Here is a 15,695-nt window from a genome sequence, read left to right as displayed (position 1 = left end):
GCCCGCTCCGATCGCCCCCGCGCCGGGCCGGGCTGGCTGCGGGGGGAGCTGGGCCGGGCCCCTCCGGCAGGGCTAGAAGTGCCTGACACCGGCGGGGGCGGGCGGGGGGCTCGGCGCGGGGCTCCGCGGTACGGGGGGTCTGGGGGCGCCGGCCGATGTCCCGCCCCCGCCATGCCCGGGGGGCCGCACCCGCGCCAGCCATGCGGGGCCCGGTGGCGCCCGGCCGGCTGCCGCTGGGGGGGGATAAGCGGCCGCGGGCGGTGGGCAGGCACCTCGCCTTCCTCCTCCTCCTCCTCCTCCTCCTCCTCCCCTCCTCCTCCACCGCCTGACGTCACCCACGGCCCCGCTCAGTCGCGGGCGGCCGGCGGCGGCGGTGGGCATGGCTGGGGGGCGGCGGGCGGCCGGGCTCGCCCTGGGCTGGGGCTGCTGCCTCCTGCTCTGCTGCGGTGAGTGGCGCGGGGCGGCCGGGCCGGGCCGGGGGCGGGCGGCCGGGGACACCTGCGGGGCTGCGCTGCGGGGCGCCGGGGTGCCGCTGTCCCCGGGCAAGGCTTCCCCTGCGCCCCGTACAGCCGCCATCCCGCTGTCCCCGTCCCCGGGAGTGCCGGGCTGCCGCGGGTCAGCGCCCGGTGCGCGGTGCGGGGCTGTGCCAGCCTCCCTGCCCGGAGCGCTCCGGGGGGCGGGGGGCAGCCGGCGGGGTCCCCCCCGCAGCACCGCTCCGGGGCCGGCGGGGCCCCTCGGGCGCTGCCTGGCTTGGGGCCAGGAATGCGAAGCCTGCGGTGCCGGGGGAGCCTCGGGGGGCGCAGCCCCCTGCAGGGTGTCCTCGCCTGCACGTCCCCGGGCTGCGCCGCGGGGGTGGGTCTGGGGTGGGGTGGGGGAGCCGGGAGTGCCGCATTCCGCGCTCAGGGCCCCTTTGCAGCCCCCTCCGCCCCGCGAGGCAGGGCAGGGTGCGGGGTGGGCTCTGCGCCCCCGGGGCCGCGCTCCGGGGTGCCCCCACGTGTGCTGGAGTGCGGCGGGGTGAGGCGCTGGAGCCGCGGGGACGCACCCGCCCCTGCCCTTCTAAGGAGTTTTTCCCCGAGCGCTGTTTCTCTTGGCTTTTTTCACGCTTTCTTTTTTTATCCTCTTTCCAGTCCATTTTCACTCTCGGGGCGGGGGGGCTGCGTTTCCTGCCCTACCCTCTCCCCGCAGCATCCCCCCCGCCCCCTCGCCGGGGCAGGGAGTGGTCCCGGTGTGCGCCCCGTCCCGGCCGCGCTGCGGGGGTGGCCCCAGGCGCTGGGGACGGGGCTCCGGCACGGCAGGGGAGCGGATTGCCCGAGCCAAAGGCAGGCTGCCCACGCCCCCCCGCCCCCCGGGCTGGGATCCCCTTCCTCACCGCACATGTGCCGAGCGAGGAGTGCATTGGTTGGCGGCATCGGCGTGTTCAGGAGCCCAGCCACGGCGAAAGGCTTGATGCTTCCCAGAAGCGTGAGGAGCCGCAGCCAAGTGCTTCCCCGCCGGGCTGGGGGCTCGCCCTGCTGCTGTGGCAGGGGGCTGACCCCCTGGGGCGGCCAGTGCCACCCCGGCCCCTTCGGCACTGCGGCCTCGGGCTGTTGGAGAGGTCCCCGTTGGAGAGGTCCCCGTTGGAGAGGTCCCCGTTGGAGAGGTCCCCGTTGGAGAGGTCCCTGTGGGTGCTGTCACCTGGCTGCGGGGCTGGGGTGTGAGCCTTTCCTCTCCTGGTGTACGTGGCCGGCTCCTGGCGGGGCGCTGGGGCCGTTTGGGGGTGCAGGGTGCCGCTCCGTGCTGCAGCAGAGCCTTGGCTCGCTCCCCGTCACCGGCACAGCGAGGGCTGGGCTGGGGCGGAGGGTGCTGGGCGCTGGCGGTGGGGTTGCTGCTGCAGGGCCGGGGCTCAGCGCCCCGTTTCCCCTCCCCGTGAGGAAGAAGGGGTGCAGGTGATGCCACGCCGCGGGATGTACTCTGGCACAGGGCTCTGTGCGGGAGGGGCAGCGTTGCCCAGGGCAGGGGGCACATGTGGGCATGTGCTGGGAGCAGGCGGGATCTGGCCGCAGCTGGTTTCCCTGCGAGGGGACCAGAAATCCGCGGAAACCTCAAGCATCCCACGTGCGGCTGCAGACCCCTGTGGTGCCCCTCTCGCTGCTCTGTGCCGGGGGCTCTGCGCCACCGCCGCCACACTGCTCCTCGCCATCTCCCCGCACACCTCGGCTCGACGGGAGGCTGGTGGAGGGGCTGTGCTACTCCCCACCCCCTTCCTCGGCTCTCAAAGCAAATCTTTGTTCTTGTGGAGCTCTGGCTGGCGGCCGGCTGTCGGCCAGCCAGATGGAGAGGCACGGGGGCTCTCCTCCCTTCCCTGCTTGCTTGCTTGCTGCAGACGTCCTCTCCAGATCGCCAGGTCTCCCGCTGGAGCTGTGCCAGGCGCTTGGGGTGCACGGCGGAGGCTGGAGCTCAGCGCTGCAGCTGGGCTGTTCTGTGCGTGGCCGATGGGTCTCCAGCCCTGCCACGCTGGGCACAAGGGAGGATCGCTGTGGACCCAGAGCCTGCTGTGCCAGGGTGCCCGTGCCCGCTGCCTCGCCAGCCTGCCCGCACACAGAGCAGGCTGGAGCTGCAGGAGGAAGCCCTCTGTCCCCAGGGTTGCGGGGGGCTTTGTAGCCCCCAGCTAGCCACACTTGTGGCGGTGCTGGGTGCTCCTTCCAGCCTGGGGGAGGGCTGGTGTCCAGCCTGCCCCGGAGGGGGGTGCAGTGAGCCCTTGTCCCAGGCAGGGTGGGGGCTGTAGCGTCCGTGTGCACCTCCTCAAGGGCAGTGGATGGGGCAGTGGATGGTTGGGAGGGACGTGCCTCATGCCAGCCCCAGATGCCAGCCATTCTCCAGCTCTGAGCTCATGGGTTTGGCTGCTTCGATGCCTGGATGAGGGCTCTCATGCCGAGCGGGTCAGTGGGGTGGGCCAGCAGCTCTCCCCCTCCCAGGGGCTGGCTCTGCCCAGGGTCTAAAAGGGGGGCAAAGCCCGGCCCGCCTGCCAGCAGCGCAGAAGTGTCGGGGCTCAGCAGACGGTGCCCCAGCCCCAGGCTTGCCCAAGCCTGCGGGTGCCCGACTGCACCAGGCAGCCAGGTGTGAAGTTATCTTCTATGTGTGCTCAGTCCAGTTTCCTGACCCCAGTGCCTGCTTATCTGTGGGGCTTTCACCTGTTTTTGTAGCGCCTCCTTTCCTGTGCAGTGCTTTGTCTGTCCCCCTTTGCTGAGTGCCGACTGTACTGTGCCAACGGAACGGGTGAGGGCCAAAAGCTGGCTGTTGGGGTGTCCTGAGGTGGCTGGTCCTGTGAGCTGGGGCCTTTGCTGTGGCAGAAGGGCTCCTGCCTGCATTTTGGCATTGTGCCACCACATAGCCCCTCCAGACAGAGAGTATTTTGTGGGCACGGCATTGGCCTTTGAAGTTGCCTCACTTGCAAGGCTCTGTGGCTGTTACTGAGCAGCGTTATCGAGGGAGCTGTTGACACAGCTGGTTTCCTCCAGCCTCTTGTGTACAGCTGCCATACCTGGGCTGGGCTGTGGGTGCTGAGCCGGCTGGCCCGGTTGCTGGGGGATCGACCTCTGTCCCCTCCCGCAGGGCTGCACCCCCACCCAGGGCACGCAGCCCTCCCTTGCTTTGGCACCCCTAGAACCGGTGGTTGTGGCACTCCTAGCCTTGCTGTGATGCAGCACTTGTCTCTGCCGTGCCTGGCTGGGGTGATGCTCTACCCCCGGCCCCCTGGGGAGCGGTTCTGTTCCGTGTCCTGGATCGATAGCCATTACCTTCCCCTGCTGCTCTGGAGCTTGGCCAGGAGCTCCATTACTGCTGCGGGCGAGTGGGTGGATGGGCTGAGGGGGAAGGTAGGGTGCCGAGGTGGGCAGGCTCTGCTCGCTGTGGGTGCGGGTCCCTGGTGTCACCCATGCTATGGGGTGGGCAGTGCTGGCTGTGCTTTATGGGCAGGGAGCAGCAAGTGGGGGCTCATCTTGGGTACGCTGCAGGGGTGGATGCTCTGACCGCCAAGTTCTGGGTTCCTGCCTGAGTGGCAGGGTTGGAGGTTGGGGAGGGACCCGGGGGTCCTGGCTGCACCCCTTGCCCTGCCTCTGCTAACCTCCCGACACCTCCTTCGCTGGCCCTCGGTGTGGGTGGGTGCTGGTCTGGGATGCGGGCTTGGACCGGGTGGGCAGATGTGTGCTTTGGGGTGTGAGGGGGATCACTGCTGCTCTGGGCTGATTAGGGCCGTCGGCAAGGCGACCCGCTTGCTTGCGGGCTGTGGAGATGCAGCCCCTTCCCGTACCCCAGAAAACTACTCCCTGCCTCGGTGGTGTGTGGGGGGATTTGGGGGCTCAGGGGTCCTGCTGCTCATTTCAGCAAGACTGGGATGTCATGGGGAGGGCAGGTCTGACAGGGACCGCACCAGTGGTGTGGTGGGTGTCCCCAGGTGTCCTGGGGAGACCGGTGGTGCAAGCACGGCGTGCCTCGTCCCCTCTCTGGGAGCAGTGCTGGTGGCCTGAGCCCATGGGCACCTTGTGGATGCCCTGTGGATGCAGAAGGCAGTGTGGCGGCGTGCTCCGGGCTGGCACTGCTGCTGGGCTGGGACACAGTGCCTGGGGGATGCTGGCACAGGACGTGGCACTGCCCCAGCCCTTTGGGGGATGCAGATGGGGACAGGCCTGGGCTTGGCTCCCTGCCTGCCCGGCTCAGACCTAGGGGCCTCCCCGTGCTTCCCCCCCGTGATGGGCTCTGTCCTGCAGCTGCAGCCAGCCGGATGGAGGTCTCCATGCCAGCGGTGGTTGAAGTGGAGATCGGGGACACGGCCAGGATCGAGTGCAACTTCTACATCCCTGAAAATGATTCCTATACCTACATCAACTGGTTCTACGTGAGTGCTGGCCTGGGAGAGGAGCGGTGGGCAGCGGGCTGGGGTGACAGCTAGCCCGGAGCTTTCTCCTGGGCTCCATGTCAGCCTGGCCTCAGCCCCTCGCCTTGCAGATCGACGGCAACAACCAGGTGAGGCTGTGCCACATCGTAGGCAGCAAGGTCGTGGAGGATAACACGGACTACAAGGGGCGGCTCTCGGTGGGGGAGGACAAGGCCCTCTCCATCAGCAAGGTGACGGTGCAGGATGCCAGGACCTTCGTGTGCCAGGTCGAGGCAGGCAGCCACGGTGCGGGCGAGAACCGCTCCGAGCTCCGCGTCTACAGTGAGTGATGGGGCGGGAGGGCAGCACGGCCACGCACCCGCTCTGCGGGGCTGGTGGGAGATCCTCTCCCGTCCCTCCTAACACCGGTGGGTGGCTTCTCTTTCCAGAGGTCCCCGAGACCCCTGAGATTGTGGCCAACTCGGGAGGCATCTCGGTGCACAGCACTGACATCCCACAGGTGAGGAGAAGCTGCGCATGGGGAGGGGAGGCTGCCAGCCGTGCCAGGCTCCCTGCTCCCCTCTCCCCATGGGCACACCCGGTGCTCAAAGCTTTCTCTGCCGCCGCTGCAGATTGCCCAGTGTGTGAGCAGGAACGGCTTCCCGTTCTCCAACATCACATGGTACAAGAATGGGAAGCAGCTGCAGCAGCAGGAGAAGAGTGAGTGGGCTGGGGCTGGGGAACCGAACCTGCCTGCTGGGGAGGGGGGCTGGGGCACTTGTGGTACCCGGGGCCTGGGGACTGGCAGCCCATGGCCACCCAAAGGAGCCCTCTTTCCTCCTCTGGCCTCCCCGCGGGCTGGGAACAGCGGCTTTGTCCCCTGTAGTGGTGAAGACCATGGACACGCTGACCCGCGAGTCGAGCGGGCTGTACACGGTGAGCAGCACCCTCTTTGCCCGCGTCACCCGAGAGGATCGCAACTCCCACTACCACTGCACCGTGCACTACTGGCTGCGGGGACAGAGGCGCACCATGGAGTCACGGCCAGTCAATGTCACAGTCTTCTGTGAGTCAGGGGCTGGGGCCCGCGCCTGCCGCCCGGTGCTGCCTGGCAGGGCTCCGCACTGATCCCTCCCGCCCCCTCCCGCAGACCCTGCGCAGCACGTGAAGCTGCAGGTCATGCCGTCCTCAATGCTGGTGAAAGAAGGGGATAACGTGAAGCTGGTCTGCGAGGCCGACGGGAACCCAGCACCCGTCTTCAGCTTCTATAAGAGAGATGTGAGGCTGGAGGGGACCTGAGCACCTCTCACTTGGTGGACAGCTCGTGTCCTGGCTGCTCCTCGTCCCCTGCCTGGGGGACCCTGGGCAGTGGGATGCAGCAGCTGGGATGAAGGGTGCCTGTGTGGGGCTCAAGGCTCTGTTTCTCTTCACTGTCTGCAGCTGGGAGACTGGCAGGATGTGTCATCACTGGCAGACGCCAACAGTGGGGTGCTATACCTGCGTGACGTGACTAAGAACAGCAGTGGCCTGTACAGGTGCCAGACCCTGGACTTGGATGATATGGGACAGCTTGAGCAGGATGTGGAGCTTGTTGTGAACTGTAAGGCAGGGGGATGGGATCCTGCAGACCTTGTGATGGGTGCCTTGTCCCTCCTGCTCATCCTGTCCTGGTCTCCATCCCTCTCCCAGACATTGAAGAGGTCCGTGTGAAGATGGAGCCATCCTCACCCCTTAAGGAAGGGGATAGTGTGAGGCTGAGCTGTGATGCCAACAGCCCTGTGGCCCTGGACTACCAGTGGAGGGATGACAAGGTGAGCAGGCATTTGGGTATTGTGCTCGGGCTTGGTGAGCCTGGGCTTTGCAGCAAACTGGGCAGAGGCAGGAGCTTGCTTCATCCCTTGTGAGAGAGGCCAGGGCTAGGATTCCCCCTCCCATGGGCCCGCATTGTCCATCTCTACCCCTTCACCTCCTGCCAGTACTGCAAGGAGGCCCTGTGCTCGCAGCCCCCCTTGCTGTGCGTAGGAGGGAGGGCTGAGGTGCTTTGGGACAGCTGCAGAGCCTGGGGAGCCTGGTACTCGGGGCTCATGGCCGGTGGGCATCCTCTCCCAACAGGGCAAGAAGGTTGCAGAAGGGAACCAGCTCTTCCTGAGCAACCTCACCTTCGAAACCTCCAGAAACTTCAGCTGCAAGGTGATTGCACCGAGCGTGCCCGGGCTGGAGCAGAGCAAGCAGGTGGCTGTGGCCGTTCAGGGTAAGGAGCGGTGTGTGTGCAGGCGTGCTGCCGGGCTGGAGGGAGCCCTGTCCCTCCCAGCATCAGCCCCGGTCCCCAATGAGCCGCGGGTGCTTGATGTGCCGTCCCCACAGGGAAGCCACGGATTGTCGCCATCAGCTCCCCGCTGTACGTGCGGCAGGACGAGGTGGTGAACCTGACCTGCAAGGCCATTGCTTTCCCCAAGCCTTCTGTCCACTGGAACGTCAATGGGACGGTGAGCGCTGGGGAGGGTGCTGGGTCTCTTGGAGGGGCTGCGCATTGCCACGGGTGCTGAATCCTTCACTGCGCCCTCCCCTCGCAGGCTCATGAGTACATTGAAAACCAGCACATCGCCAGCAACCTGACCGTGCGTGTGAACCATGACCTGCTGCGGGCAGGAGCCATGTGCAGGGTCTCCAACGCGCTGGGTGTCAGCGAGAAGCACATCCAGCTGCTGGGTGAGTCTCGGGACTGCGCTCTGCCCTGGGAGCCCAGGGAAGCGTTAGTCCCCCTTGCGCAGGCTCCCTGCGTGTCGTGCTGCCGTGGCGTGGCTGAGCTCTGTCTCTTTCCCTCCCTTCCTGCTTTACCAGTGGAATCCATCAGAAAAGGTCAGTCTCTGCACCGCGCCGGGGGTGTGACAGCCCAGGCTCCAGTGGGAGCATGCCATCGATGGGCATCACTCCCCTTGGGGCTGGGGAGGGAGCCGGAGCGTGACAGGGATGGACATCACTCGCCTCGGGGCTGGGAAGGGAGCCTGGATCACTGATGGGCATCGCGCTCACCTTGATGGGCATCAGTCGCCTCGGGGCTGGGGAGGGAGCCTTGGCTGCTCGCTCTTGCACTGCGTCTCTCTCGCTCTTGCACTGGTCTCTCGCTCTTGCACTGCGTCTCTCTCGCTCTTGCACTGCGTCTCTCGCTCTTGCACTGCGTCTCTCTCGCTCTTGCACTGCGTCTCTCTCGCTCTTGCACTGCGTCTCTCTCGCTCTTGCACTGCGTCTCTCGTCTCTCGCTCTTGCACTGCGTCTCTCGCTCTTGCACTGCGTCTCTCGCTCTTGCACTGCGTCTCTCTCGCTCTTGCACTGCGTCTCTCGCTCTTGCACTGCGTCTCTCTCGCTCTTGCACTGCGTCTCTCGTCTCTCGCTCTTGCACTGCGTCTCTCGCTCTTGCACTGCGTCTCTCGCTCTTGCACTGGTCTCTCGCTCTTGCACTGCGTCTCTCTCGCTCTTGCACTGCGTCTCTCTCGCTCTTGCACTGCGTCTCTCGCTCTTGCACTGCGTCTCTCGCTCTTGCACTGGTCTCTCGCTCTTGCACTGGTCTCTCGCTCTTGCACTGGTCTCTCGCTCTTGCACTGCGTCTCTCTCGCTCTTGCACTGCGTCTCTCTCGCTCTTGCACTGCGTCTCTCTCGCTCTTGCACTGCGTCTCTCTCGCTCTTGCACTGCGTCTCTCTCGCTCTTGCACTGCGTCTCTCTCGCTCTTGCACTGCGTCTCTCTTGCTCTTGCACTGCGTCTCTCGCTCTTGCACTGGTCTCTCGCTCTTGCACTGCGTCTCTCTCGCTCTTGCACTGCGTCTCTCTCGCTCTTGCACTGCGTCTCTCGCTCTTGCACTGCGTCTCTCTCGCTCTTGCACTGCGTCTCTCTCGCTCTTGCACTGCGTCTCTCTCGCTCTTGCACTGCGTCTCTCTCGCTTTTGCACTGGTCTCTCGCTCTTGCACTGCGTCTCTCGCTCTTGCACTGCGTCTCTCGCTCTTGCACTGCGTCTCTCTCGCTCTTGCACTGGTCTCTCGCTCTTGCACTGCGTCTCTCACTGCTTCTCTGCCAAGGGAGGGGAGGCTCCGTCCCCAGCTGTTCCTGCAGCCGTGTGGAAGCTGCCTGCTTGTCCCCAGCTGGTAGCCCAGCGAGGCCATCGAGTGCAGCCTCCTGCAGCCCAGGGCCGCTGGGCAGGGAGGGGAAGGGACGGCCGATGTCTTGCAGGAAACCCTGTAAGCCGTCCTACAGCAGGCAGGGGCATGGCAGGCGGGAGCAGAACGTGAAGCTGCTAATGCGGCTGTTTGAACGGAGCGTTTTTTGTACTGACATCTGCCTCCTGCAGGGAGCTGGAGAAGCACCAGGAACTGGATCCCCGTGGGGCTTTCCTGGGGGAAGGGGTCCTTACCTTCCCCCCAAGGGAGTGCAGTAATACGGAAGCTGGAGAGCATCAGGGTGGGACAGGCATTAACTTCTTCCTCTTGCGTTGTGTTTAGATCAAAAGACACCAGAGAGCAAAGGGGTGATCATTGTGGCCATCATCGTCTGCATCCTCGTGGTGGCTGTGCTGGGGTCTGTCATCTACTTCCTGCACAAGAAAGGCAAGATCCCATGTGGCCGCGCTGGGAAACAGGACATGTAAGCACTGCTGCCTGCCCTCCCAGGGAGCCCCTGGGGCCAGAGGTGCTTGCCATCACTCATGCTTCCCATCTCATTGCACCAGCTGCTCCCTGCCCAGCGTGGAGGGAGGCAATAGGGCAGCCTCGGGGGGCACCGTGCTGGGGTCTCAGCAGCGCTTTCCAGCTTCCCACAGCGTGGGGTCTGCACTGCTCGCCCCATCCGCACAGGGAGGCGAGGAGGAGGACAGCAGAGTGGTAGAGCAGCCAAGGGATCCCTCCCTAGGGAGGAGCGGGGCAGCCCAAGGCTTCCTGTGAGCCGGAGCCTCTTTCACCCCCGGCCTTCCTTGGCCCCAGCCCCACTCCAGAGCACCCCCTGAGATGGAGCCCCCGGGCTCGGCCTCGCTCCGCCAGCCACGTGCCCTCTTTGGTGTGCCACAAACATGTCTCAAAATTGTCACCTCCCTCCCCTAGCACAAAGCCAGAGGCACGTAAAGACAAGATTGTAGTTGAAGTTAAGTCAGATAAACTTTCCGAAGAGGCGGGGCTCCTGCAGGGCGCCAACGGCGAGAAGAGACCTGCCGCTGACCAGGTAGGAGAGAGCGTCGTGCGCTGCCCTTCCCCAGGGCGAGGGCGAGGAGCCGTGGGGGTGCCTTGAGGTAACGCTTTTCTCCTCCCCGCAAGCTCCTCTGCCAGCACTCCCCCCCGCCCCCCGCATGGGCCTCCATCATCCATCATCAGCGCTCGAGGGGGGCCGTGGGAGGGAGGGGAGGTGACAGAGCCGCGGCGCTCTGCTCCAGGGACGCGGGAGCAGCCCTCTCTCCTGGTGCGTGCAGCTCTGCTCCGTGCCAGCCCCTGGCATCGCCCGGGAGCCCGCTGCTTGGCTCGGCCTCCCCGGAGCCGGGCCGCCGTGGGAGATGGAGCTACGTGAGCATCTCTGGCTGGGAGCCGGGAGCGGGGGCTGTGGGAACGGGCCCTGCCCCGGCATCTCGGAGCCAGGGCGCTCGGTGCGGGATGAGATGAGTCTCCCGGGCTGTGTGCTCCCCTCGCCTGGGGTCGAGAGCCACGGGGGGGCTCGAGCAACGACTCGCAGTATCTGTGCCAGGCAGTGGCCATGCTGAGGCAGGGCTTGCCATGCTTGCACGCCCTGTGGAGCCGTAGGGTGCGGCACCTGAGCCCACCGTGGCTTGATGCACCTGAGCCCACCGTGGTTTGATTTGCCTTAGCCCGAGAGAGAATCCCACGCTGGTTCTGCTGCCCACGCAGCTCACGCTTGCCGCCCCTCGCCCTGGGGCAGGCGCTGTCTGTCACGCAGCCACCTGCAGCAGGGGACCTGGTTTTCTGTTCACCCCTAACTGCTTCTTCCCCCTCTCCCTCTTTCTGTTTTGGCGGACTGAAGAGCGAGAAATACATCGATCTGAGAAACTAGAGAGGGAATCTACTAAGTGCTTTCTTCCTTCAAACCTTTCCTGCTCTTGGATTGCCTTGTCCCACCCCTGCTCCAGCACCTGGGGAGCACGGCCAGAGACAATGACTGCGTCGCAGTGCTGAGCCCCAGCGCGCAGGGGACGCCTCTGACTCACCTGTCCGTTACCTCAACCGTGGGCTTGCAGGTTGTCGACTTAGCAGCAGCAAAGCTGGACTCGCTTACTACTACTACTACTACTACTACTACTACAGAGAAGCCAACAGCAATATTAGAAAGAAATACCCCATTAAGCTACCCGGTGGAAGGATTGGAGGCTTTTTCAGGAAATCTGTCCTGTACGTATGTGTGGGAAGGTTTTGATGCGTTTTACCCCGAACTTGCTCAGAGAAAAGCTGGTGAAATTGTTGTTTTTCTTTTGGGATGTCCCAGGCATCTTAGCTGTAGCGGTGCGCAGGTTAGATGAGCGAAGGGTGGAAGTGATGCGTTAGAGCGGCGGTTGGCAGCCGCTGGGGAGGGGGTAGTGCTTTGCTTTGCCTTGAAACTGGTGTCGTTGGCTCAGCCCAGCGTGTCCTGGCGGTGCTGTGCAGGCGTCCTGGCGGTGCTGTGCAGGCAGGGAGCTCCGTGCCGGTAGCTCTGATCCTGCAGGAGGTGAGTACCTGGCAGAGGGGACAGGGGTGCCCATCGCCCAGGCACACGCCGGACCAAGGGCTTGGCTTCCCTGGCTTCTAGCGGAGCCGTGCCGAAGTGCCGGGGAGGGCTTCCCTCCCCCCGCTCCCCAGGGAATTGGATCGCTTTTGGGGGGGCTGCACAGCTGCTGGCAACAGCGGGTGCCAGAGCCCTCCCCCCCAAATTTAAAAGTAAGGAATATTAGGCTAGGGCCAGTCAGCGATGTCTCAGGGTTTTTTATTTCTGTGCTGAACAATTACCACCCCCAGGTGAAACTGGTTTATTTCTGTGCTTCGGTGGCACCTCTGGCCCCGCAGCGGAGCGGTGGGGAGGGCGGACGGGCGAGCAGCTTGCCCTGGCCTGCCCCAGCCCTGCGCCCCCACGGCTCCGTCCCCTGCCCCCTCCTAGAGACATCAGCCCCCTGCAGCCCCTCCTGCCTCTAAGTCACTTACTCTCAGTGCTCTGGTGTCCACAAGCCCCTCCGGCCCCCGCCGGCTCCCGTTCACGCGGCGGCCAGCGTCCCACAAGCCGTGAGCTGTACTCGTGAGCTGCAAGTGTTGTTGAAGCAGAAGCAAAAGCTTTGGTTTATATATATATATATTTTTGTTGGATTGTGTGTACATTTCCAGAAGTTTTTGTCTGATAACTTGCAAGGGTTTTTTTTTATATATGTGAAAATAAAGTACAAAGTTCAAAGCCGGGTGCTGAGTTTGTAGTGGTGGTCCCACCGGGATGGTGCGGGCAGCGTGTCCCCCTGTCCCCCCCCCCCCCAATTTCAAGGCTCCCTTCCCCAGGAGCGGGTGACTAAGGTGGGGTCTCCATGCAGGCTCCCACCTTTACTTTTTCTCCCGCGACAGCAGGACTTACTCCTGGGAAATGGGTTTAAACCAGCTGAAAGCCCCCCCCCGGCACTTGGGACACCGCTGAAGGTCGCGGGGGCTGGTGGCGGCTGCCGGGTGTCACAGCCCGGCACCAGTGGGACACGCTGCCGGTGGCCTTGGCCAGGAGCCACCTGGACGAGCCGGCGGAGCGGTGTTGGCTTAACTGGCCTCTGCCCCACGGCGGGGGCAGGATAATGTCCCGTTCACGGGTGGCCGAGCCCAGCACCGAGTGCGAAGGGGTGGCAGCGGGTGACGGCTGACGAGGTACACGCGGCGGTGGGTCAGCAATCCTGTCCAGGTCCTCGCAGTGGCACCTTCATACCTCCCGTAGTAGGTAATCCTGGAGATGCGAATGGGTGGTTGCACTCACAACTACTACAGACACTGACAACTACCAGTACTAATACATCTAATGGATTCTAATAGATAACTAGTATTAGATTGTAAAAGATCTCATAGTATTAGATTGGAATGTACAATTAGATTACTAGTGGCAGTAGATACGAAAAGGCAATACTGTCAACAGAATTTAACAGATCCCAACTGTAGAGTCTATTAGGTAGTTGTATTAATAGCTAATATAGATACTAATAACTGCTCTTCGATAAGTCCTATCACTAGATTCTAATAGATAACAAGACATTATAGTAGATAATTGTATTGATAGCTACTAATAAATATTAATGGATTTTTCCCGTAAAGAATTCTAATAGATTATAACTGTTACTCATATACGAGCTACTCTGGATCCTAATAGATAATTCTTATTGATACATTCTAATACATTTTAATTGGTAGCTGTATTAATAGCTACTATAGATACTAAATACAAATAGGTAATTTTTTAGACGCTAATAGTAATAGCTTTGAATAGATAATTGCAATAACGCTAATACAGGTAAGATTCTCATAGATTATGAGACAAAATCGTATGGCTGCCTACTAGGCATAGTAACAAGAAATTCCATTCATGAATTGATAGGTATTTGCATTAATAACTACTATTGATAATTCTATAAGTAGGTTCTGTTATAGATTCTACCAGACCATTGTATTTTTAGCTAATATAGATAATACTAACTACATAATGAATAAAAGTATTATTAGATACTGGTAGATAATACAAGAAAATCATCTTACCAGCTATTGTAGATATTAGTAAATCTAAAAAATCTACAAAATTCAGACAGATAACTTTAGGACCAGCTACTGTAACTACTACTCATAGATAACTGTTGTAGATTCTACTAGATACTGTAGAGGTTCAAATAGCTATCTGTGTTACTTCCTACTGTAGGTACTAATCTGTAATTCTGTTATGAGAATCTATAAGAAAACTTTTCTGCTTGCTGCTGTAGCTGATATTAACTACTAATAGACCATTGTTTTAACAGAATCAGTTCTAAAAATTGATTAGATTAGAACATTACAGCTGATAACAGCTACTGTAGACTCTAACAGTTACTAACAGTAATTCAGTCAGCAGAATTATCTGTTAACGATAGCTACTCTAAACACGAATAATGCGAAACCCAACTCTGTTCGTGGATTCCAGTGGATACCAATAACCTTAAGAAATAACTAATAATAATTACTTGTTGGTAATAGCAGTGTTAGTATCAAGTTCTAACTTAGCCGGGACATTCAGTGATAGATAATAAATAATAAGTAGCAGTGCACAACAGAATTGGATTTAGCTGAATGCTGCAACGTAGCGGTGCTGGCAGCGAGGGTGGGTGATACTGAACGTTGACGGACCACCCTGGCAATAAACCGAGCAGTTAATGCGCTGGCTGTGCCACCCCTCAGCAGGTGCTGATACCGCGGGTGTGACAGCGAGAGCAGGTGTGACAGCGAGAGCAGGTGTGACAGCGAGAGCGGTCAGACGGTGGCTAACACCACCGGGCCCTGTGTGAGCCCCGGGACGCCTTCAGCTCTGTGTAACTACACTGCTAGGGCTTGATACCATAAAACACCACATGCCCCCTCATTGGACCCCTGGTCATATTATGTCACCCCTCTTATCCTCATTTGACCCCCGTGTCCTCATTTGACCCCCAGTTAATCTCATTCAACCCTTCAGTACTGATTCTAAGATATTCGTTGACCTCAGATGACCCCTGTGTCCTCATTTGACCCCCATGTCCTCATTTGACCCAAGCAACCTCATTTGACCCTTCAGTGCTGTTTCTAAGATACTCGTTGACCTCAGATGATCCCTGTGTCCTCATTTGACCCCATGTCCTCATTTGACCCCTCAGTGCTGATTTTCGACATCCGTTGACCTCAGATGACCTCTGTGTCCTCATTTGACCCCTCAGTGCTGATTTTGAAGAATTCATCGACCTCAGATGACCTCTGCAGCCTCGTTTGACCCCTCAGTGCTGTTTTGGAGACTTTCTGTTGACCTCAGATGACCCCTGTGTCCTTGTTTGACCCATGTCCTCATTTGACCCCAACTGACCTCATCAGAGCCCTCAGTGCTGATTTTGAGGCATTCCCTTGGCCCCTGTGTCCTCATTGAACCCCAATTAATCTCCTTTGACCCCTATGTGACTTGCTCGAGGGGTTCCCTCAACCCCGTGTGAGCCACGTGTCCCTGTTCGACCCCAGTCATGGCAGGTGCCCCCGCAAGGGTCCTGGCCAGTCTGTCCTCATTTGAGTCTAATGGAGCCTCCAGGTGCCAGAGTAACGGAGGCTGGACCCTGCCGGGTGCTATAGCTGCTGCGATTCCAAGATGCACAAGTGGCAGCTGTCAGTCCCACCCCGAGGGTCTCACCCACTGCAAGACCCACAGGGGTCCCCGGGGTCTCAGGGACTCCACAAATGTCTTAACATCGTGTAGCATCCATTAGACCACACAATATTAAAGTGTGTAATATTTATCTCCCTATATATAGTTGGATTTCTTATATATTCTTTGTATTTCCTATCTAGTTATGCTCTGTAATTCCGTAAAACACCTAATTACAGAAATGTTATGCAATAATCATAAAGGTCTTTTAGAGTCTTGCAAGGAACCCACACATTGATAATTGACTTACAGCGTCGCGTCGTGCACAAATTCAAGCGGAGCAGGTTGCAAAGCTCTTCTGCCCAAACCGGAGAGGAACTGAAACGAGTCACGGCTGCCCGGCTTGGTGACCGCAGGCTGGTGCGGGACGGGACGGGATGGCCATCGGTGTCCCCAAGGCCAGGTCTAGGTAGTGCTTCTGGAAGAAATGTCTCTGGTAACATAAGGCAACTGCTCGGGCA

General features: G+C 60.6%; 1 protein-coding gene across 4 annotated transcripts; it reads left to right on the top strand.

Moving 5' to 3' along the window:
• The first annotated feature begins 300 nt into the window (after positions 1 to 300).
• MCAM (melanoma cell adhesion molecule) lies at positions 301 to 12,260 on the top strand. Of its 4 annotated transcripts, none has more exons than XM_080366420.1 (15): positions 301 to 446; positions 4,746 to 4,873; positions 4,984 to 5,194; positions 5,302 to 5,372; positions 5,485 to 5,572; positions 5,739 to 5,918; positions 6,003 to 6,130; positions 6,293 to 6,452; positions 6,542 to 6,663; positions 6,965 to 7,103; positions 7,217 to 7,338; positions 7,426 to 7,561; positions 9,345 to 9,486; positions 9,939 to 10,056; positions 10,864 to 12,260. In XM_080366420.1, the coding sequence occupies exons 1-15, from the start codon at positions 380 to 382 to the stop codon at positions 10,891 to 10,893; spliced, it is 1,842 nt and encodes a 613-aa protein (XP_080222546.1). In that variant the 5' UTR covers positions 301 to 379; the 3' UTR covers positions 10,894 to 12,260. The 4 variants fall into 4 exon arrangements, with proteins under 4 accessions (XP_080222546.1, XP_080222549.1, XP_080222548.1 ...); XM_080366421.1 differs by having other exon boundaries at positions 332 to 446; positions 4,752 to 4,873; XM_080366423.1 differs by lacking the exon at positions 9,939 to 10,056.
• Positions 12,261 to 15,695: the final 3,435 nt, after the last annotated feature.

The sequence above is a fragment of the Falco punctatus genome (assembly GCF_963210335.1).
Source record: "Falco punctatus genome assembly, chromosome: 16".
NCBI lineage: Eukaryota > Metazoa > Chordata > Aves > Falconiformes > Falconidae > Falco > Falco punctatus.
Note: the sequence above shows the minus strand (reverse complement) of the source record. Positions and strands in the feature narration are given on the sequence as shown.